At 36.0% G+C, this 22,779-nt stretch overlaps 1 protein-coding gene across 1 annotated transcript in view; it reads right to left on the reverse strand.

The window, feature by feature from the left end:
- LOC123536116 (low-density lipoprotein receptor-related protein 6-like) overlaps positions 1 to 22,779 on the reverse strand; it is a 48,043-nt gene continuing 25,264 nt past the window's right edge. The window contains exons 6-15 of the mRNA XM_045318940.2: positions 22,499 to 22,694; positions 21,857 to 22,107; positions 19,656 to 19,796; positions 16,587 to 16,879; positions 15,823 to 16,049; positions 15,371 to 15,555; positions 12,308 to 12,511; positions 11,331 to 11,683; positions 10,021 to 10,214; positions 1 to 8,007 (exon numbers count right to left, since the gene is read on the reverse strand). Of these exons, the coding sequence (XP_045174875.2) occupies positions 6,408 to 8,007; positions 10,021 to 10,214; positions 11,331 to 11,683; positions 12,308 to 12,511; positions 15,371 to 15,555; positions 15,823 to 16,049; positions 16,587 to 16,879; positions 19,656 to 19,796; positions 21,857 to 22,107; positions 22,499 to 22,694 (3,644 nt within the window). The 3' untranslated portion in view covers positions 1 to 6,407. The remainder of the gene's footprint in view (positions 8,008 to 10,020; positions 10,215 to 11,330; positions 11,684 to 12,307; positions 12,512 to 15,370; positions 15,556 to 15,822; positions 16,050 to 16,586; positions 16,880 to 19,655; positions 19,797 to 21,856; positions 22,108 to 22,498; positions 22,695 to 22,779) is intronic.

Raw genomic sequence — 22,779 nt, forward strand, 5'->3', positions numbered from 1 at the left:
TATATTCTCAGCATCAAAATGATGCAAATCTATTTTAATAATCATAGCTTTCAAAAATGTTGTAGTACATATAAAATTTATAGCACTTATGATTATATGAATGTACAGTATGTACAAGATGTATAAAATCTACTAATGACATAGATAACTATCAAAACATTTTTTCAGTATATAATCACAGACATTCTGGGATAAACAAACAACCACTCTTGTTGAAAACTGATAATTTTTCGACGTCTGACAATTCTTTTATACATAACAACCTTCAATATGTAAAAAAGTCACGTCAAATTTGCTGTTCTAAAATTCTGGTGATAAATCATATTTTCCAATGTATTCAAAATTTGAAATTCATAAACTTGTAGTAGTTGTAACATGGCCGCTCAAAAAAATAAAATACAACAAAAACTGTGAAATGTTTTTTTCATTACAACTTGCAACTGTTTTTCATTACAACTTGCAACCCGAGAAACATAAAAATTAAAACAAATCATTAACAAAAATCTGTACTTAGACTACCCTAAACAACAGAAACTTTAAATAAACTAAAATGTGTCATAAAACAACAATTCTGTGAAGAAGAACAATCAATTAAAAAACTAAGAAAACTTAAAGTCCCACTCAGTGATTTGTATTTCTTGAATCTTTAACATTACAACCATATATTCTTTACTTTATGCCTTCCTCCTAATGAATGCAAACGGACCCCATTTTCAATAACAATAGATATATTTGTTTAAACAATTTTGGTCATAAAGGAATACCAGCGGTATGGTAATGCTTCTTTCAGGATAAGTTGTATTATAGTGTATATTTCCTTAATTATTTATGAAGATCCCAGTTATTAGCCAATATACACCCCAATCCTTTGCAAAATGTAGTGCACAAGGGGCATTAATAAAGAGATTATTTTGTAAAACAAACAAAACAATGTGCCCTTCCTTGTTTTGCTAAATAATGAACTTATTATCTTCTAAATTTCTTCCAGTCATCTCTTAATTGAAGTATAGACAACCACTGAAGCAATGAAAGAAATATTAAATGAACTTTCAAAGTAGAGTACTCAATACATAGATCGGGCATAGTACTTTTTTGAATTGGTGGTCTCTGACCTGCAGGCACATAAATTAGGAGGATGCCAGGGTAAGATTCCTCTGGTAAAATTTGAATTATAGAACAGCTCTTAAACATTTTGTCATCTATTTGAAGACATAATCTATTTCTTTTTAAAAATAATTAACAAACCATGCTTGTGAAAATCATATACAGGTCAGCATGGGCGTTCGCGCCTAACAGGTTGCTAAGCTACTGCACAGACAACTGTAAGAAATATTTATAAACAAATATTTCAGTTTGTTAATGAAACCACATATTTACCCTTTCTCATTAAAGCTTCTTTCTTGCATAACTAGTATTTTCAGATTTTAATGACCATATGCCAGACTTAAAACTGGTAAGGTCTCACTGAAACCAAAAGTACCTTTTAAACACGAACTTATACAGTCATACAAACAACAGATCTACATGTAATATTCACACCATAGACCTCAAACAAGTCATTACAGGCAAATAATTACTTTGCAATCATACAAATACATTGTAAAACAAAATTGCAACTAAACTGCCAAATTGCTTGCATTTTAACTGCCAGAACTGCAATCAGAACAGCTGATATGTAATTTGATAGGTATAAAACTTATCCAGGATTATTTTTGTTTTCCATACACATTGTATTGCTGATTATCTTTTTTAATAATCTGAACTCTGATAAAGACGGTAATTATTTTCTTTGACAATTTACTGCAGTGGTAAAAAATACTCATTAACAATAACATGAAAAATGCCCATAACATATCAAATCATTGAAATTATTCATGTATATTAAAAACAGCTTTTATATTACAACAAAGAACGAAAGTGTGAAAAAAATACTTTCAGAATGAAAAAAATCACACTTTTATACAAAACTGCCTGGTTTACAGTAGGTAACCATAGTAACATTTTGATACAAATGCTCACACAACAACACTAGTATATCTTTGGTTTATAATAATCATATCTCCTAAATTTTGACTCAACTATCTATCTCAAATCATACATTTTGCAAGTTGCAAAGTGATTTTCTGCTTTTCGTCATAAAAATTAAACTTCAATGAACTTCACTCATTGGGTATAGCAGTGCCACCTTGTTTGTTTTGGGCTTAGCACCGATTTACAACTGCATTTCAATGATATCATGGCAGGCAAGTAGCCTTACCACTGTCCCCGGCTTCTGCACCAGTACTAACCTGTTCTCCTCTTGAATCTGTGATGCAGTAAGTTTTCATCTTATAACGATTTATACCCAGGTAGCACCAAAAGATGAACTAAACTTTGTTATAATTAAGAGTTGATGACTTTGAATGTTTTCATTACTGGCCAAGATACTGACATTTTTTAGAACGGAGATCTGATATGACAAGCAAAGCTTGTCAAAAAGAAATTGTTCCAATCAAACAGGCAATGAAAATGGAAGGCTGAATGAAATTATGCAACATGAATGCTAACCTCATTTTTTCCGGTATTAGATTTATATAAGTTCAAGACAAGAGCTACTGGCCTGTTTTGTTAGATTATCAGTCATGCTGACACAATTTAGGTCATCTGGTGACATTCCAGGTTCAATTGTGGACCAGGAACCAAAGCTCCCCAAGGAATATTATTTCAGGCACCGGCTGGTACCAGGGTTGATTTATTTATTTATTTGGATTTTACGGCACACCAACACAGTATAGGTTATATGGCGCCAAACAGGACTACAAATTTTGGTTCAACATCTCATTTACATCGAAATAAAAACATGAGGTATGGAATCAAAATTTGCATACCCGCTGGAATCACAGAGTTACAGCAAAACCAAGTATAAAGACCCTATTAGTCACCTCTTACGATCATACAAGGGTAAGGCAGTGGTTCCAATTCTTTTCACACACAGATCATCCCAGAACTACATGGGGCAACAGGGTAGAATCACCAATTCTCTATTGGCTTGGCAGAGACATTTGAATCAAAATCTAGCATTACTTATTTCTCACCAAAATATATAGTCAACTAAAAATATCTACATCTACTCTCCATACATAATTTATAAGGTATATCTGACATCACAAAAACGTTATATTATAAAAGCACATGTATGTATTTTCACCAAAAAATGGTGACAAAATAATCACGTTCTAGTACCATGAATAGTAACAAACATTGTATAAAAGTATGTACACAAATCAAATGATGAGGTAGCAAATTATTGAAAACTTTCAATTCACTACAGTCTAAATAAGCCTTGTGCAAAAGATGATTTATAAATACAATGAAAATTGCCTGAAAAATGCTTTAACACTACACACTGCAATGCAGGAGATTTTCACGTAAGCTTAATTTGTGAAATTCAAAAAAACAGTCTCTTAAAGGTTTAATTTTCAATTAAATTGTTAATGTGCCCAAGGACTTACTTTTACAAAACAATAAAAATCCTGAAATAAGTGCAAAACTTAATTTCTCCCAAATATTTTTGATTTTACATTATCAGATTAAATATCTGCTTATAAAAGCTTCGTACAAACATTTATCAAGCTATTTATTTAGTTATCCTCTAAAATTCAAGTCTGATGAGCTTAGGCACTACAATTCACTGAACTAGTGTGAAATAACACACATCGTTCTAAGGCAAAATGAAACAATCTATGCAACATATGAGATATATATAATAAATGTATCAGTAAATGAAATAAATGAAAATCAAGGTGCCCTATTACAAAAGCAAGGTCAATCTGCATGGGTTTTTCTCGTTCAAAACCTTGTTGACTATTCAATAGTGTGATTTGTGTTAATGTTTCAAACAAAAATTTGTTTATTTTTTTCCAAGCATAAATCATCTATAGAAAGATGTAATTTCAGTGGAGCACTGGAGCATTGTTGAGTGAAAGATACAACCAGAATTCATGTTAATTCATTATCCATATTTCTCCGGAATACCTCTACTTTTGACTCTTTTGCTCTCAGACTGCAAAAAATACTTTTACACCAGATATATTTTCAACTATCACAAAGACGTGTTTAACACTACTCAATAATGCCGTCCAGATTTCAAGACAGATGCATGTACATCTATATGTATAAACAAAAAAAAAACAAGTAATTAATATCAGATGTACATTGTCAGCAAAATTAAATGAAGTCTCTTTCTTTGCCAAAAGTTGCATGTTTATAACTACAGATTTATGTTCTTCAGGTATATATTTTTACTAGGGAAGGCAACAGGTACTGAATTAGGTACCCGAGTACTCACCGATTTTTCTATCAAGTACTCGGTTACTTGTTATAAGTGGCTTCCGTAAGGCGAGAATCGGCCGTATTTAGCATTTGTTCACTATTAAAAGGAGATAATTCAAAATCATTAGATGTTTCACCACGGCTCCCATAAGCAGTGGATAGATTGTTTAAAAAACTTTTTTGTCATTGGATACAGTTGTAAATAATTACTTTGTGCTTTTAAAATTTAATAGCTCATTTAATATCTCAACTAACAAAATGCTAAGCCAAACTTCTGGAGCAAATTGCGAAGTCGGCTAAAATTGGACCGGTTTATTGTTTAAATTATAAAGGATTATGTTGTTTATGATGTACCGCTAATTTTAAAGTTTGCCTACAGGTGTGGTGTGATTTTCTAATTGTTTATGATACAAGCAGTACTGCAATAAGCAGCAAAATTACAATTTACAGCAATCATGATTTTGCAAACAAATGTTACCTGTCAGGGGTCATTACTGACCATTGCGCATCAATTCACACCTATGTGTTTGTATAACCTGGGTAACTGCTCGAAAAGATGACAGGTAGACACTTTGGTGTCGTTTAAACGGCTGCATTGAAATTGATGTGTTTCTAGACTTTTTTCTTTTATTTATTTTTTTCCAAGTACTCGATTACTAAATTTCGTAATCGGTACTAGGAACACCGAATGAGTACTAGGTTAACCGTTGCCATCCCTAATTTTTACATAAACAGCAAACATTGTGATAAAAAGTATGTGAAGCTTGCCATATTCTGGTTTTTGACACCTCTGACATACACATACCAGTACACACATATCAAATCTCAACTTCTTAATTATCACACACTAAAAATGAAAATTCATAATTCAGCAGTATCTAACATTCTAATTTCGCTTCCGTTGAAAACATGTAGTAAAATCCATGTACCTTATTGACAACATGATACATACCAACTGCCAGCAAATGAGCATTGTGACTTCTAAAATGTTCAACCTTTTTGTGACATCACAGCCATGCGAGTTCTTTAGAAATTGTAAATATAAAGGTCGATATGAGCCACGCCATTAGAAAACCAACTAAGTGGCTTTGTGACCAGCATGGATCCAGACCAGCTTGCGCATCTGCGCAGTCTGATCAAAATCCATGCAGGTCGCTAACAGTTTCTCTAACTGCAATAGGTTTTGAAGGCGAACAGCATGGATCCTGATGCGCGGATGCGCAGGCTTGTCTGGATTCATGCTGGTCGCTAACGCAGTGTGTTTGTTTTCTCATGGCGCGGCTCATATATAGATGCAAAAGCAATGTAAATGCATAGTAAATTTAGATCATTATTATTACAAGCTTAAAAACAGAAAAATATTACCTGCAGCCTAACAATGAGCTAAAACATTGCAGAAGTATGTATAGATTCACAGTTAGAGAGATCACTTTATTCATCATTTAAGAAAATCTTTAAATTGCTCTCAATTTTCTTGGCATTATAAATGGAGTTTTCACTGAAAGAAGTCAAAGAAAAGCGCTGTATAGTAGTCATTTACAGATATAGGAGAACCTATCAAGAAAAAAAAAAGTTAAATAAAATCCTGTTTCAGCAGTCAAAAAAAAAAGGAAAAACAAAAAGAAAAAGAAAAAATAGTCGAAAAATTGCTTAATAATATCACAAAGTGGCACTGAAAAACATGCTCATGTAGTCGAAAGTCTCCAGATGATGGGTGACTGACGACACTTGCCAGGTACTGACAAAAGCATTGTTAAATAATGAAAATTAAGGCAGCAAGCTTCCTTATGCAGGTAAACTTTCAAAACAAATCTTTAGTAATGTTTTAGATCTATGAATAATTTGAATCCGACATCATTTCAGATGGTGTTTTTTCTATGTAAATAACAGATGAACTGCAATAACATTAAATCATAATTTAACCTATATGGTAAAAAACCTTTTCAATGCAAATTACAGCCTGCATATAATACAAATTCTCCTTAAATCTTGGGTCTGTTTTTTAAATATATTACTTATATAAGTGTATAACTTAATTTAAAAAGTGATTTAAATCTGATGACGAGCTACAGTTAGAGCTCATGGCTTAACATGTATCAGCAGTCCGAATTAGCAACTGGTGATGGGGGAGGTGGGTATGGGTTGAAATAACTCCGCTCAGTAGTAGGCGAGTCCGGACAACTCGTCACATCAATGTCTGAAAAATAATGACTGCGAGGTGTAGGGGGTGGGGGATATGGATCCGAGTCATAGTTCAACTCCACCCTTGAATTGTTAAAATATTTATTCCGGAAATATGGTTCACTGTCTTCACACACATCCGTACTGCAAGGCGTTGTGGGTGGGGGTGGTACGTGTCTTCTCCGATGTTTATGTTTAAATGAACGAATAGTTGATGGGCTATTTGTTGTATAGTCAAAGAAATTTTCCGCACACACAGACCTGTCCGTAACAGGACTTGGCGGAGGATTTAACGTTTCTTTGGGATATTGTGTAACAGCAGAGCTGCTCGATGAGGCACCAGTTACATGACTACGATCATACACATTAGCACTTTCAGATCCTAGCGATAATGTTGTCATTATCAAAGGTTTACGTTCATGCTTTTTACTTCTCTTTCCAAGAGTATTATTGGGCGTTTCACTAGAGTTAGAATGTTTCGTTAATGCTATCATAACGTGATCGTCGTAATGAGCGTCTGGAGTTTTACGTCTGCACGCAAAAACGACAGCAATAACAACAATTATAAAAAACACTCCAACTACTATGGCAACAATAACATGAGCAGAGAGAGACTGCGTAGTAGTTTCACTAACAATATCCGGACAACTCTCCTCGTCCGAATGATCCACACAATCGTATTTGCCATCACAGCGGTTACTTTTCTCATAGCACTTTGATCCATCAGCACATTTGATTTGCGACTCCTTTTCACAACAACCGTCTTCATCTTCTTTTGTTCTACACTGAAATTTCCCGTCACAAACCTGTGACTCAAGAATACATTCACGATCTTTACACATATATTTACCTATGTCACAAACAGGACAATCCGCTTCATCCGATTTATCTCCGCAGTCAGCTGACCCATCACAGTACCACTGTTTTGGAATACATTCCTTATTTCCCGTTTTACACGTGAACTGATCGGGAGAACATGTAGTTTTTTCCGCACACGAGCGTTCATCATTCCTAAGAACTAAATTACTCGGACACGAACACTGAGCTTTTTCAGACTCTTTAGTAAAACACAGATGCGAGCAGTTACCATTATCTTTCCCACATGGATGCTTCAAAACATCCACTTGATCAAGATTGATTACTGCATGAATATCACTTAAGTTTGGTACACGACCTTGAACAAATTTTAACTCTCTACCCGTTCTTTTATTGACTCGACCAATCAGTCTCTTATCATTATCCACCCAATACAAATAGTCTCTGAAAACAGCGAGTCCAACCACTGTCTGTATATTATTATCTGCCTTTCCGCTGAACAACTGTTTTCTATTTCCCCCATGGAAATCCCCACACTCGATGACCTGATCTTCAAGGTCGACCCAAAACAGCACGTTGGTTTCTGGGTCGACCGTTATTGGACCCAGCTTTGATAATTTGGACACGAAGATATCCACGTGCTCTGTGCCATCAAATAAAGTCCTTGTGATCACATCATTGTTTGTCCAGAACAAATACCTGCAATTTATCCACATACAATCAGCGTGCAAAAGTGTCATATCACAATCTAATTTTCATGGTTAGGGTTAAAACAGGTAGTTAGTGCGAATATGAGTTGTAGATTTCAAAACTCACAGCTAAATTTAATGGAAATTTATTTGTTCAAATAGAAATTTTATGAATAAATATGCAGCCATGAAATCCACATAAATGTATCCCACAAGAAGTACTGAGCATTTTTCTTACCGTGAAATCATTAATATTCATGAGGAGTAATTTTTCGTGTAATTTTGCAATTATCGCTTTAAATCGCAAAATTAAATCAAAATGAACACACACAGCTCCCATTCATTTGATCAAAAGCGGAAATTCAGAAATCTATGTGCCAATGAAACAGACATTTTTGGCAAAACCGTAAGATACTATGCCACCAATTAAATCATTTTTTATTTATTTTTGTTTTTTTTTGGATTTAACGTCACACCGACACATGATAGGTCATACGGCAACTTTCCAGCTTTAATGGTGGAGGAAGACCCCAGGTGCCCCTCCGTGCATTACTTCATCACGAGCGGGCACCTGGGTAGAACCACCGACCTTCTGTAAGCCAGCTGGATGGCTTCCTCACATGAAGAATTCAACGCCCCGAGTGAGGCTCGAACCCACATCGATGAGGGGCAAGTGATTTGATGTCAGCGACCTTAACCACTAGGCCTCTGAGGCCCCCCTCAGAGTATTTAATTTGATAAAATGTACTCTGTGTACTAATGGAACATAGAAGTACTAAATGTATGAGAGTTTCAGTTTCTTTCATTAACTGTCCATTAAGAGTCAGACACAAAATTCAGGAAATGCAAATACTGTGAAAATCATTAATATTCATGGGTGACTAATTTTCGTGGATTTCGTGGTTGCGTCAATCCACAAAATTTAATCCCAATGAACATGCAAAATTCCCATTCATTTCATGTTTAAAAGTTGAAATCCACAAATTCATATACCTTTGAAATTGCCGTTTTAACCAAAACCACAAAATTTCATGCCCATGAAATTAAATGACTTTACAGTACCTAAATGTTAAGTATATGTTTGACATGGATCAAACTTAAATCATTCAAATACTTCAGTAGATTGCAATGTTTTATTTACTATTTTTACAAAGTCAAAGCAATATAGTCTGTGTACTTGACCTGGACTACAGTACCAGTAATCATACATAATGTTTTTGTACAGGGTAGTCTTAAACAAGGGCCAAATGTCAATTTTTCTTCCCAACTTAATCCATTTCTGATAATCTTTCTTTAAGTACAGTCATGTAACATGCGATTAAATGTAAACATACCCATTTTCTAGGTTCATAACTAGTTATTTAAATAAGGTCATATTCCCCTTGACCTTGTAAAACTACCTTTTTTTCTTTTTTCTTGATTCAATGCTAGTTATCGAGGCATGAAATTTCACTTGACCTGGTTAACTTACCTTTTTTCTGGCTTCAATGCTAAGTATCTAGGCATAAAATTCAACCTGACCTTGTTAACTTACCTTTTTTCTGGCTTCAATGCTAGGTATCTAGACATAAAATTCCACTTGACCTGGTTAACTTACCCTTTTTCTGGATTCAATGCTAGGTATCTAGGCATAAAATTCCACCTGACCTTTTTCTGGATTCAATGCTAGGTATCTAGGCATGAAATTCCACTTTACTGGTTAACTTACCCTTTTTCTGGATTCAATGCTAGGTATCTAGGCATAAAATTCCACTTGACCTTTATTAACTTACCCTTTACTTGGATTCAATGCTAGGTATCTAGGCATAGAATTCAACTTGACCTGGTTAACTTACCCTTTTTCTGGATTCAATGCTAGGTATCTAGACATAAAATTCCACTGACCTGGTTAACTTACCCTTTTCCTGGATTCAATGCTAGGTATCTAGGCATAGAATTCAACTTGACCTGGTTAACTTACCCTTTTTTCTGGATTCAATGCTAGGTATCTAGGCATAAAATTCCACTTGACTGGTTAACTTACCCTTTTTCTGGATTCAATGCTAGGTATCTAGGTTCAAAATTTCCCTTGACCACTGTTCCTCTTGTCTCAGAATCAATATGTGTAAAATTTATCACATTATTCAAAGAACATGAGTAGAACAGCACACGAGAGTAGGGGTCAATGGCTAGGTCAAAAGGTCGTATCCCTGGGAGATTGATGACATTTTTTTCAGGCTGAAAAAGCACAAACATTTACATTGTTAATTGCTTACAACAATTTGTTCACAGATTCTCTGGTTAAATTTATTTCAACTTGATCAAAAAGAACAAAATAGAATTATTCTGTAGGTTGTTAAATGTGCCACGCCACGAAAAACCCAACACAGTGCATTTGCGACCAGCATGGATCCAGACCAGCCTGCGCATCCGCCCAGTCTAGTCAGGATCCATACTGTTCGCTTTCAAAGCCTCTTGCAATTAGAGAAACCGTTAGCGAACAGCATGGGTCCTGACCAGACTGAGCGGATGCGCAGGCTGGTCTGGATCCATGCTGGTCACAAATGCACTATTCATCATGGTGCGGCTCAAAAATGCATTTTAGTACAAATTTTCTACATCTTTTAATGAACTTATCATTCTACACTGTATTATCCAGAACAGCGAAAGTTTTCCCTCCTGTAATTTAATTCCTTTAAAAAACAAGAGCGCTGCCAAGTGGGGCAATATACGCCCAACGGGTTACATCAGTGGATGGGTGCAAAATTTAAAGAACTTCACTGTTGAAGCCCAAAGGACAGGAAAACAAAGGGAAGAAATTCTAAAAAAAATTCTAAGTCCACAAAAAAGTCCTTACCAGGTACAGATGGCAGATATGTCAAAAAAACACCTAAAAACTTTTCTAGGCAAGTCAAAAAGAAATACTACAGACTGTACCAGTATAAAACTACAACCAAACATGTCTGGTTTGTAATTTGCATGAATTCGCACATTTTGTGGAAGTTTACAAATGCATGTTTTTGTCCATTACTTTGGAAGAAGCTGACTGTAAGAAGATTCTGTATCTATAACATCCTAGACTCAAACTATTTTTTCTGTTTTGTTTTTGTATGGTTTAATGTCACACCGACCAAATTATAGTGACTTTCCAGCTTTTAGTGGTGAAAGAAGACCCAAAGTGCTCCTTCTTGCATTATTTCCTCACGGGCAGCACCTGGGAAGAACCATCAACCACGTGTAAGCTAGCCAGATGTTTCCCTCACAAGAAGAATTCAATACCCCTAAGCAAGGCTCGACAGCAACAGTTTTGTGTTCAACCCTCCATATAAAACATGCAAACAAATATAAACTTACTTCAGATCCATCGATCTTTGCACGCTTTATTGACTTTGACTTTCCGCTGATCCAGTACACGTGACCATTCTTTTGATCATAATCAATAGCTTTCAATCTGTTTAAACTTTGAATGGGCAGAACAACATCAGGAGCTGTGTCCGATTTTCCATCGTCTACGATTAGCCGACTTATCTCCGTCTTCTGGCTGAACAATATGAAAGACTTGGGTGGTGAACATGTTCGGTTGTTTGAATCCAGCGTGTAATGAGTGGGACAGGCACATTTATGTCTGTCAGTGTTATTGACAGCGTCTGGTAGGGCAAGACAGAGATGGGAGCACTTTCCATTGTTTCCTAGACAACTATTCCAACCTGCAATTAATCAAATATGCAATAAAATCTGATCAAATCTGTAAACGAGAACAAGTTTGAACATTATTAAAAACGGAATATATGCATACTGTCAAACCTGTATTATGCAGACAGCTGATAGAGCAACATACTCTGCTGGTGGTTGCTTCAAACAAACTGGACACAGTGCAGAAAGTCTTATTGAGAAGTCGGCTGACTGGCTGCTTGAGGCAAGAACCTGATTAATGCAGGTGGTCACTAAGGCAGGTTAAGCTGTATTCTACAGAATGTTTATCTAGTCAGATATGAACAGAAATTTCCCTCCCTGAATGACCCCCGTTTTGACCTTTCACATTCAAAAGATGCCACATCTGCCTTGTACATTAGCCCTCTATTTCCTTCTTCAACATTATACATGGCAAAATGAGGATAAATTTCTAAAAAATATTTTCGCATAACATTGAAACCTGAAATTAACTGTATAAAATCTAAGCAAAAAAGATTCTGAAGAAGAAAACATGAGCTGTCAGGGAAAACCAAACGCTCAGCTTTTTTGATGCTTGTATTTAAGAAGAAGGAAAGAGAAGATTTCCTCATTTATGTTAATAAATTGTCACTATTTTATTTCACTAAGCCTGACTTTACCTGACTGTCGAGAGCCATGAAAGATAAGTAGATCCATTACACTATCCACATATTCTAGAACTACAGTCCGATTGTTTCCTGTTGTTTTGTTTGCCTTCTCTATAGTCTTTTTCTCCAAGTTTGTCCAGTATAAGTAATCCTGATATTGGGTCAAGGCCATTGGCTTCTCGATATCTGATTGGACAATTTTTTTGCGATCCTCACCTTTGAAAATAAATAAAAATAAAAAGTTAAGTTGACTATCATGTATTATTTACTTTTATATGTACATAACAAGAGCTGTCACAGGAGACAGCGCGCTCGACTATTTCGATGCTGGATAGTGAAACTGGGCACATCTGAGGAAACTAGCGCTGTCACTGGAGTGTTTAATGACTCCAATTGTGGATGAAGATATTGCACAATAGCCTGAGTCTATGTCAAAAATATCAACTTAAAGTAATAAGAGAGGTAAAGATAAAATGTATCAAAACACTATATAAGTATATCCTAAGTAAAAGGGGCATAATTCATTAAATATTGGTGCCAGAGTTATGCACCTTGTGTCATATGGTATGGGTGATGATGTTGAACAACTATTTTAAGTTTGGATCAAATCCATTCAGTAATAACAGAGACAGAGTGGAAGTGCATCAAAACTTTAACATAAAATTCTAAGTAAGAAGTGGGAATAATTAATGAAAAATTGGTGCCAGAGTTATGCACCTTGCGTCATATGGTGTGGGTGATGATGTTGAACAACTATTTTAAGTTTGAATCAAATCCATTCAGTAATAACAGAGGTAGAATGAAAGTGCATCAAAACTTTAACCTAAAATTCTAAGTAAAAAGGGGAAATAATTCATGAAAAATTGGCCCCAGAGTTATGCACCTTGTGTCATATGATAAGGGTAATGATGTTAAACAATTGTTTAAGTTTGAATCAGATCCATTCAGTAATAACAGAGATAGAGTGCAAGTGCATAAAACTTTAACCTGAAATTCTAAGTAAAAAGGGGAATAATTCATGAAAAATTGTGCCAGAGTTATGCATCTTGTGTCATATGATGTGGGTGATGATGCTGAACAACCATTTTAAGTTTGAATCAATTCCATTCAGTAATACAGAGGTAGAGTGCAAGTGCACCAAAACTTTAACCTGGAATTCTAAGTAAAAAGGGGGAATAATTCATGAAAAAATGGTGCCAGAGTTATGCACCTTGTGTCATATGATGTGGGTGATGATGTTGAACAACTATTTTAAGTTCGAATCAAATCCATTCAGTAATAACAGAGATAGAGTGAAAGTGCATCAAAACTTTAACCTGAAAATCTATGTGATAAGGGGGGATAATTCATGAAATATTGGTGCCAGAGTTATGGCCCTTATGTCAGATGATGTGGATGATGATGAGGAATAAGTATTTCAAGTTTGAATCAAATCCATCAAGTAATTACAGAGATAAGTTGAAACAAGAAACGCGGCAATGCCACGAAACCAGGTTTTCAACACTTTTCATAAGAATAAAAAAGTATACTGAATCACAGTGCACCACTTTAAAGCACAACCCTAACCCTAACCCTAACCCCTAACCCTAACCTAACCCTAACCCTATTTTTAGTAACAATGACCTTGACCTTGATCCCAGAAACCCCAAAATCAATCCCAAGCTACAACTTTATATAAGTTTTCTATACACCAAGTTTCATCATCATAGCTCATTCCTAAGTTAAGTTATTGACCGGAAACCCTTTTTCTATTTTAAGTAACAGTGACCTTGACCTTGACCTCAGAAACCCCAAAATCAATCCCAGCCTTTGTCTTGATATAAGCTACAAACATACCAAGTTTTATTCAAATATCTTTACCGAAACAAAAGTTATTGACCGGAAACACCAGTTTGACGCCGCCGCCCGCCCGCCCACCCGACCAATGACATACCCCAATCTAATAACTGGTTAAAAAGAGAAAGTGCACCAAAACTTTAACCAAGGTGGGGACACGGAAAGACGCCGACGCCGGGGCGAGTAGGATAGCTCTCCTTATACTTCGTATAGTCGAGCTAAAAAACAAACTTTCATGTACATTTGTATTATTAACTATATGTGTACATTGAAAAACCAAAACAAATGAAAAGTGCAATGCAAAATATGCAAGTAACTGGCACCTTTTTCATAAATGAAAGACAAATGGCTTTTTCGAAAGATTTTCCAAAAACCAACTTGTGACCTCTCACTTCATAGTGCTAACTGAGACAAGCATAGCCTGCAGATGTAAGCCTTATTCTACTTGCAGCCTCTACAACCAAGGCTATTTATTTTTAATCACATGTCTATGACCTCATAATTAAGGGTTTGACTCCTACTGAGGCCATCATGTGCAGAAACCGTCCAACAAATAAATATAACTGTAACAGGCTGAAAATACTTCAGGCCTGATCGGGAATCGAACCCGGGACCTCTCACACCTAAGGCGGACACTCTACCACGTCGCTATAAAAGCTAGCTCAATAGCAAGGAAGTATAAGTGCACCCTTATACTCTACCCTACTACATACACCCCCTCCATTTTAGAATTCGTCCTCGAATTCCAGGAGTTTGAACCTCTGTGGGACGTTCCAAGGTGTCCATTCATATCTACTTGTGAGTTATTTACGTTGGGCGCCAAATGTAACAGGCTGAAAATACTTCAGCCCTGACCGGGAATCGAACCCGGGACCTCTCACACCTAAGGCGGACACTCTACCACGTCGCTATAAAAGCTAGCTCAATAGCAAGGAAGTATAAGTGCACCCTTATACTCTACCCTACTACATACACCCCCTCCATTTTAGAATTCGTCCTCGAATTCCAGGAGTTTGAACCTCTGTGGGACGTTCCAAGGTGTCCATTCATATCTACTTGTGAGTTATTTACGTTGGGCGCCAAATGTAACAGGCTGAAAATACTTCAGGCCTGATCGGGAATCGAACCCGGGACCTCTCACACCTAAGGCGGACACTCTACCACGTCGCTATAAAAGCTAGCTCAATAGCAAGGAAGTATAAGTGCACCCTTATGCTCTACCCTACTACATAACCTTACCTAACATATTAGCTGATTCTATACATTTATTGTCAATATCAGTCCAGTAAAGACGCTTCTCTGTGTAGTCTATCGTCAGACCATACACACGGCCGAACTGGACGGGCAGAATTTCCCGGTTAGTTCCATCGAGCCAGGCACGCTCTAACTTCGGAGGTTGAGACCAGTCTATCCAGTACATGTATCTGTGAAAAAAAGAAAGATCTACTCTTTCAAAAAATAGCTATAGTAGGGAAAGCACATACATATATATCCTGATGCAGAAACTTCATTCGAAACAGCACAAGTACAATGTACTGATTTTTCTTCTAAAATGACACCATAAAATTTTTTATCTCTTTTTTTTTTTTTAATAAAGTTAAACAATTACTGTTGAAAACTTTACACAAATATTCAACACCATTAGAAACTTTGTCAGTACCCTCTAAAATCACTACATAAATTAAACATACCCATTTGGTGGATCCAGCGCAATAGCTTTTGGGTGACTCAGACCTTCCCACACCAACACTCTCCTTGAAGCCCCACTAAGTCTAGCAACTTCTATACGATTTGTTTTAGAATCAGCCCAATAAATATTGCGTGCGACCCAGTCCACGGCCATTCCTTCAGGTCCTTCGATCCCAAAATCTATAATCTTCTCTATAGAACTACCATTCATGAAAGCTCGGCTTATAGACTGAAACAATAAATAACTTGTTTTTGAAAGAAAGGTCATTGGAACTCTTTTCACTTCAAATTACTATAAGTCATTAATCGGCCTTATATCTGTGGAATTTGTGGTTGTGTCAATTAATTAATGAAACACAGTCAAATGAAAAAGGAACAAAATGGCAACTACTGTAGAACCATTAATATTCGTGGGTTACTAATTTGTGTGTATTTCAAAACTGAGTCGATCCAAAAATCTAATCCAGCAGACTTAGTGAAATTCCCGTACATTTCATGTTAACATACTCATATCCGCATGAAGTACTTCTTCTGGCCATAAACCATTCCTTATTTCACCTCTTGGTTCAACCTTTAAATACTGAGTGTCAAACATGAGAATTTTACCATTATCTTTTTTTTTTCATTTTTGGCATGAAGTGAGCATTGAACAATCGCTGACCTCTCACACATCCGAGTTAAGCATACACTGACAAACTTCCTACTACCAACCTCAATTACAATCTACAGTAATGGGCAATATTTATAACGGAAATTAGTTTCTCACCGGCAAATCTCCACCATCCGTCCAGTAGATTCTATTGTCTCCGATATCAAAATCTATAGACATGGCTTTCTTGATATCTTTAAGTGGTATAGGAACAACTCTATGGGATTCCGACAGAGACACACGTTTAATATCCTGCTCCCTCGTGAAGAGAAGAAAGGCTTCCGGCACAATACACTTTTTGCCTTTACTGATGAGTTCCAGTCCCATTGGGCAGGCACACTGGGCACCTTTTGGCGTATACAGGCACAGGTGACTACACCAGCCATTACTGTTTGCACATTCATTCGTACCTGAAAAAGAACAATGTTATCATCATATCATCATCATGTTATCATCTGGATTTTTTTCGTAGTAAGTTAAGTAAATTCAACTTAGGTTTTAAAGGAGCAATTCCTCCAGACAAACTTTATCAACATTATAGGACAATATTTTCTAAGTTGTTATCTTGAGAAGGAGATAAATAACGTCAAATTTCAATTGTATAATTTAGTGATTACCAAGTAAGAGAATTTTGTAAATAAAAATGCCTAAAACATCCTGAATTGATTTGTTTTACTTTGTAAATTTTACTTACATTTTCCAATTAATTTGTTTTGCTTACATTTTCCAATTAATTTGTTTTGCTTTCTGTTTCCAACTTATTGATTTAGTATTTCCAATTAATTGGTTTACTTATCATTTCCAATTAACTGGTTTACTTTTTATTTCCAATTAACTGGTTTACTTACTATTTCCAATTAATTGGTTTACTTACTATTTCCAATTAATTGGTTTTAGTTATTAATTTGTTTTACTTATTTAGTTACTATTTCCAAAAACTATCTCGTAAAACCGTTTTCTAAATTTTGAAATAAGCGTGCCCCTTTAAAACACAAAACTATAACTGTACATGGCTTTCTTGATATCATGAAATGGTATAGGAACAACTCTATGGGATTTCTTCTCAGTTAGTGTTAACCCTTATCATGCTGGACATGACTGATTCTGCCTTTGCGACCAGTGCAGATCATGATCAGCCTGCACATACTTGTAGTCTGATCATGACCTGCACTGTTTGCCATTCAGTCAGTATCTTTTTTTGGTATGCACCTCTTTTAATAATCAGTCACATTCAGTGGTAATGTTCAAACAGAAAGATGGACAAGGGTTAATTTTTCTGTCAGTTATCTACATCCTTAAGAATTTGTTGTACTTTACAAGTTATGCTTTTGCACACATGTTGGTCAAATTTACACCTGTTTCAAATTGCTTAGTTCCCTAATAAAAGCGGAAGTAAAAATACTACAAATGAGCCGCGCCATGAGAAAACCAACATAGTGGGTTTGCGACCAGAATGTATCCAGACCTTGCAGTCTGGTCAGGATCCATGCTGTTCGCCAACGGTTTCTCTAATTGCAGTAGGCTTTAAAAGCGAACAGCATGGATCCTGACCAGACTGCGCAGATGCACAGGCTGGTCTGGATACATTCTGGTCGCAAACCCACTATGTTGGTTTTCACATGGCACGGCTCAAATATATTTCAGAGTAACTGTATGTTCTTTAAAGTTTATATCCAAGATCTTTTGTTACCCACATTTGCTATAAGTAAGGAAGTTGTAAAACTGACCAGTATTACATAACTGATATTGTGTAGAATAGTCTCTCACATTTTTTTTTTCAAATCAGATTCAAATTCTATGCAAACCCATTTGCTTTGTAGGTTTTCAAAATATTACATAAAGCTGGGATGATTTTTTCACTATGTACTGAGATACGATGGGAAGATTATTTTGCCACTTAAAAATTTGTCTAACACTCATTTTAGTAAGACTTCATTCTCCAAAGATCTGTTTCTCAGATATGACTCAATGGGTTGATTACAATTTCAAGTACTTCAATACTTCTATTAATGAACTATAATCCACTTAGAAACAGCTTAAAGATAGACATGCAGTTTTAAACAATCGACTATAGAAAACCACATAATGCACAAACACTTATAAATGGCCTGGAACGCAATTGTCATACCGGAATACATCTGACACTAATTACCTTATGTTGCTTAATTGTTCTCTTGAATTGGGCGGATCTGTTTATCGAAAATTTCAAAGTACACTTATTCAACCTTATTCTTTGCCTTGTAAAATCAGCTTTTCTTCAGAAACCTTTTTTAAGAATTATGATTTACATTTTTCGGGGTTCGGAATCAACTCGGGCACTTAGGTCATCCAAGGTCATACTGGGGATATTTCAGCTGCCTTCAGTTACAATGAAGCAGACCTAAGTTTTGTCTTATCTTTCATTATATATCTATATAAATTCAGCCATGATTTCTATTCTCAGATGATTTTAACTAAAGTATTTTCCATCAACAAGAAATCATGTTGCTGTATACATACTTCTAACTTTGACCTAAAATAATAACCTGCCCATTTGTCAAAAATTGAATACTGGAATGAAATTTATTTGCTTTAATGGCTTCATATAATTATAATATAGGTGCTGAATTTTCTTCTCTCTTTTTTTTCACATAAAATCTATCAATTTCTTACTATTTCAGATTTTCGTTAGTTATTATCTCAGGTATTCGTCCTAAGTTAGAATATTCGTTTTCTGATGTAGAAATATTATAAAATCCAGTGTTTCTGTTCTGATTACTTCCCTTTATGCATTCATTTGCAACATTGAAAGTATTCATTTTCTGACACTCATATTCTCTATTTCAATAAATGCTTTATCTGTTTTTAAAATAATAACTGAGCCGCGCCATGAGAAAATCAACATAGTGGGTCTGCGACCAGCATGGATCCAGACCAGCCTGCGCATCCGCGCAGTCTGGTCAGGATCCATGCTGTTCGCTAACAGTTTCTCTAATTAAAATAGGCTTTGAAAGCGAACAGCATGGATCCTGACCAGACTGCACGGATGCGCAGGCTGGTCTGGATCCATGCTGGTCGCAAAGCCACTATGTTGGTTTTCCCATGGCACAGCTCATATTAAAAGCTTTATAGAATTTTAATAATTACCTTTGTTACAAGTACAATATTTCACAAATTTAGGGCTTAAAATGAAATACAGTACATTACCTTCAGCTTTCTTTACTTTGACTGCTTTAAGCCCCATGAGATCTGGTAACTGATCTATAATGAGTGTCCTGTTTCCACCACTCTTCTTGTTTACTCTCTCTACTGACCGTCTCTGCCATTCCGTCCAATACAGATAATCACCTGAATAACAGCACAAATATTTATAATTATAACAACATCGTTAAGTTTTTAACACCATAGATATTCCATTTAATAACATGTTCAACATTCATCTTTATAACAAGACAGGTATTCCATTTAATAACACTGTAGACAGTTATAATTGTAACAATATAGATATTCCATTTAATAACATTTTCTACACTCATCTTTCTGAAAAAAAAAACAACAACAGATATTCAATTTAACAAGAGCTCGTCGAACACGAAATGCCCCCCTTGATGCATTTAGTAAATGCACAAGGAACAGAAATTATATGCTCACTGTAAACAAAAGTTCTACCATTCTGGTTTAATCTGACACAAAACTATGCATGTGGTCCAAATTTGAAGCCTGCACCTTCAAAAACGTGAAAGTAGGTCACTAGGTCAATGTCCAGGTCAAAATTTTTTTCGGTGCACAAAACTATGCATGTGGTCCAAATTTGAAGGCTGTAGGTACAGAAATGTGAAAGTAGGTCACTAGGTGAAGGTCAAGGTCAACTCATGTCAAGGTTCATCTTGCAACTCAAAACCATACATGTGGTCAAAATTTAAATGTTGTAGGTTATTGACAAGAAGACTTTAAAAACTTTTCCCTATATAAGTCTATATGAACCATGTGACCCCCAGGGCGGGGCCATATTTGACCCTAGGGGGATAATTTGAACAAACTTGGTAGAGAATCACTAGATGATGCTACATTACAAATATCAAAGCCCTAGTCTTTGTGATTTGAACAAGAAGATTTTCAAAGTTTATCCCTATAAAAGTCTATGTAAACCATGTGACCCCCAGGGCGGGGCCATATTTGACCCTAGGGGGATAATTTGAACAATCTTAGTAGAAGCCCACTAGATGATGTCACAAACAAATATCAAAGCCCTAGGCCCTGTGGTTTTGGACAAGAGGTTTTTCAAAGTTTTTCCCTATATAAGTCTATATAAACCATGTGACCCCCGGGGCGGGGCCATATTAGACCTCAGGGCAATAATTTGAATCAGCTTGGTAGAGCACTACTAGATGATGCTTCACACTAAATATCAAAGCCCTAGGCTCTGTGGTTTTAGACAAGAAGATCAGAAACCATTTTAACTGTTACTGGCCAATGTGACCTTGACCTTTGACCTAATGACCTCAAAATCAATAGGGGTCACCTGCTGATCATGATCAACCTAATTATCAATTTTCCTGATACTAGGCCCAAGCGTTCTTGAGTTATTGCCCGGAAACCATTTTACTGTTCCTGGTCAATGTGACCTTGACCATTGACATACTGACCTCAAAATCAATAGGGTCATCTACTGGTCATGACCAACCTCCCTATCAACTTTCGTGACCCTAGGCCTTTGCGTTCTTGAGTTATCATCCGGAAACCGTTTAACTGTTCAGGGTCACTGTGACCTTGACCTTTAACATATTGACCTCAAAATCAATAGGGGTCATCTGCTGGTCATGACCAACCTCCCTATCAACTTTCATGATCGTAGGCCCAAGCGTTCTTGAGTTATCATCTGGAAACCGTTTTATTATTCAGGGTCACTGTGACCTTGACCTTTGACATACAGACCTCAAAATCAATAGGGGTCATCTGCTGGTGATGACCAACCTCCCTATCAACTTTCATGATCCTAGGCCCAAGCATTCTTGAGTTATCATCCGGAAATGGATTGGTCTACATTCCGTCCGACCGACCGACTGACAGACCGACCGACCATCTGCAAAACAATATACCCCACTTCTTCGAAGGGGGGCATAATAACATGGTAGACAGTCATAACAGTATAGATATTCTATTTAATAACACTGTAGAACAATACAGACATTCCATTTAATAACATAGTAGATAGTTATCTTAATAACAATACAGATAGTAGGTTGACGTTCTCAAGTCCGTGTCGAGGACAGTGTGTCTATGGTCATTTATTCTCTGTTTAATAAGGGGACTTTGTCAGCTACTTTTTGTAAAAGTAAGCAATCGTGCTGGGTGATTGGAATCAAGCTGAAAAGTTTATAAATATACTTTAACAATTACAAACATACCCAGTAAACTAAATCCAAAGAGATGAGGTAGATTGTCTTTGACTAGAACACGTCGTCCTGTACCATTCATATTGGCCACTTCAATTTTGTCCAGTTTTGCATCACACCAGTAAATCTTGTTTTCAGCATAGTCGACAACAATACCATTGGGCCAGCCCAGGTCTCGATCAATCACAGTTTTACGATTGGTTCCGTCAAGGTAGGCTGTCTCTATTTTCGGAACAGCACCCCAGTCAGTCCACCACATCGTCCTGAAAATGTAAGAAATACACATGAAGTTTAAAGACAGAACAATTAAATTCTTTTACAGAAAATGACAAACTGTTACCAAAAACAAGGTCTAACAAATGCTTTCTAAATGTGACAAAGAAAATCCATAAATATCATGCATATTAATAGCACTAAAACCTAATTTATCATTTCATTTAATTCTGAAGAATATTGGAAGTGATCAAGTATTTTTCTTGACCATCATGAACTTATCTTTCCAAATCAACATCACTGACCTGAAGAAGACATTATTCCTGTAACAACTAAACTATGTGCTTATATAGTAATCATTTTTTTCTTCATTCTGTCAATTCAGGAAAAATATGTAAAATAACTATCACTTCTTTTTTATTCTTCTCATCCAATACATACCCTCTTTCCGGATCCAAACATAATGCTCTTGGCTCGTCCAAATTTTCTGAGATCAGTATTTTCCTCGATGTTCCATTTAATCGAGCAACTTCAATGCGATCGGTGCCTGTATCAGTCCAGTAAAGGTTACGTCCAATCCAGTCGACGGCAATTCCATCTGGATGATCAACTTCTGTGTCAATCAACACCATCTGACCTGCACCAAAAATACGCATCTTTCAATGTCATGAATCATATAGTACTTTTAAATCAAATCGGCTATTTACAAAATTGCAATTGGT

Source organism: Mercenaria mercenaria, chromosome 17 (assembly GCF_021730395.1).
Source record: "Mercenaria mercenaria strain notata chromosome 17, MADL_Memer_1, whole genome shotgun sequence".
Lineage (NCBI taxonomy): Eukaryota > Metazoa > Mollusca > Bivalvia > Venerida > Veneridae > Mercenaria > Mercenaria mercenaria.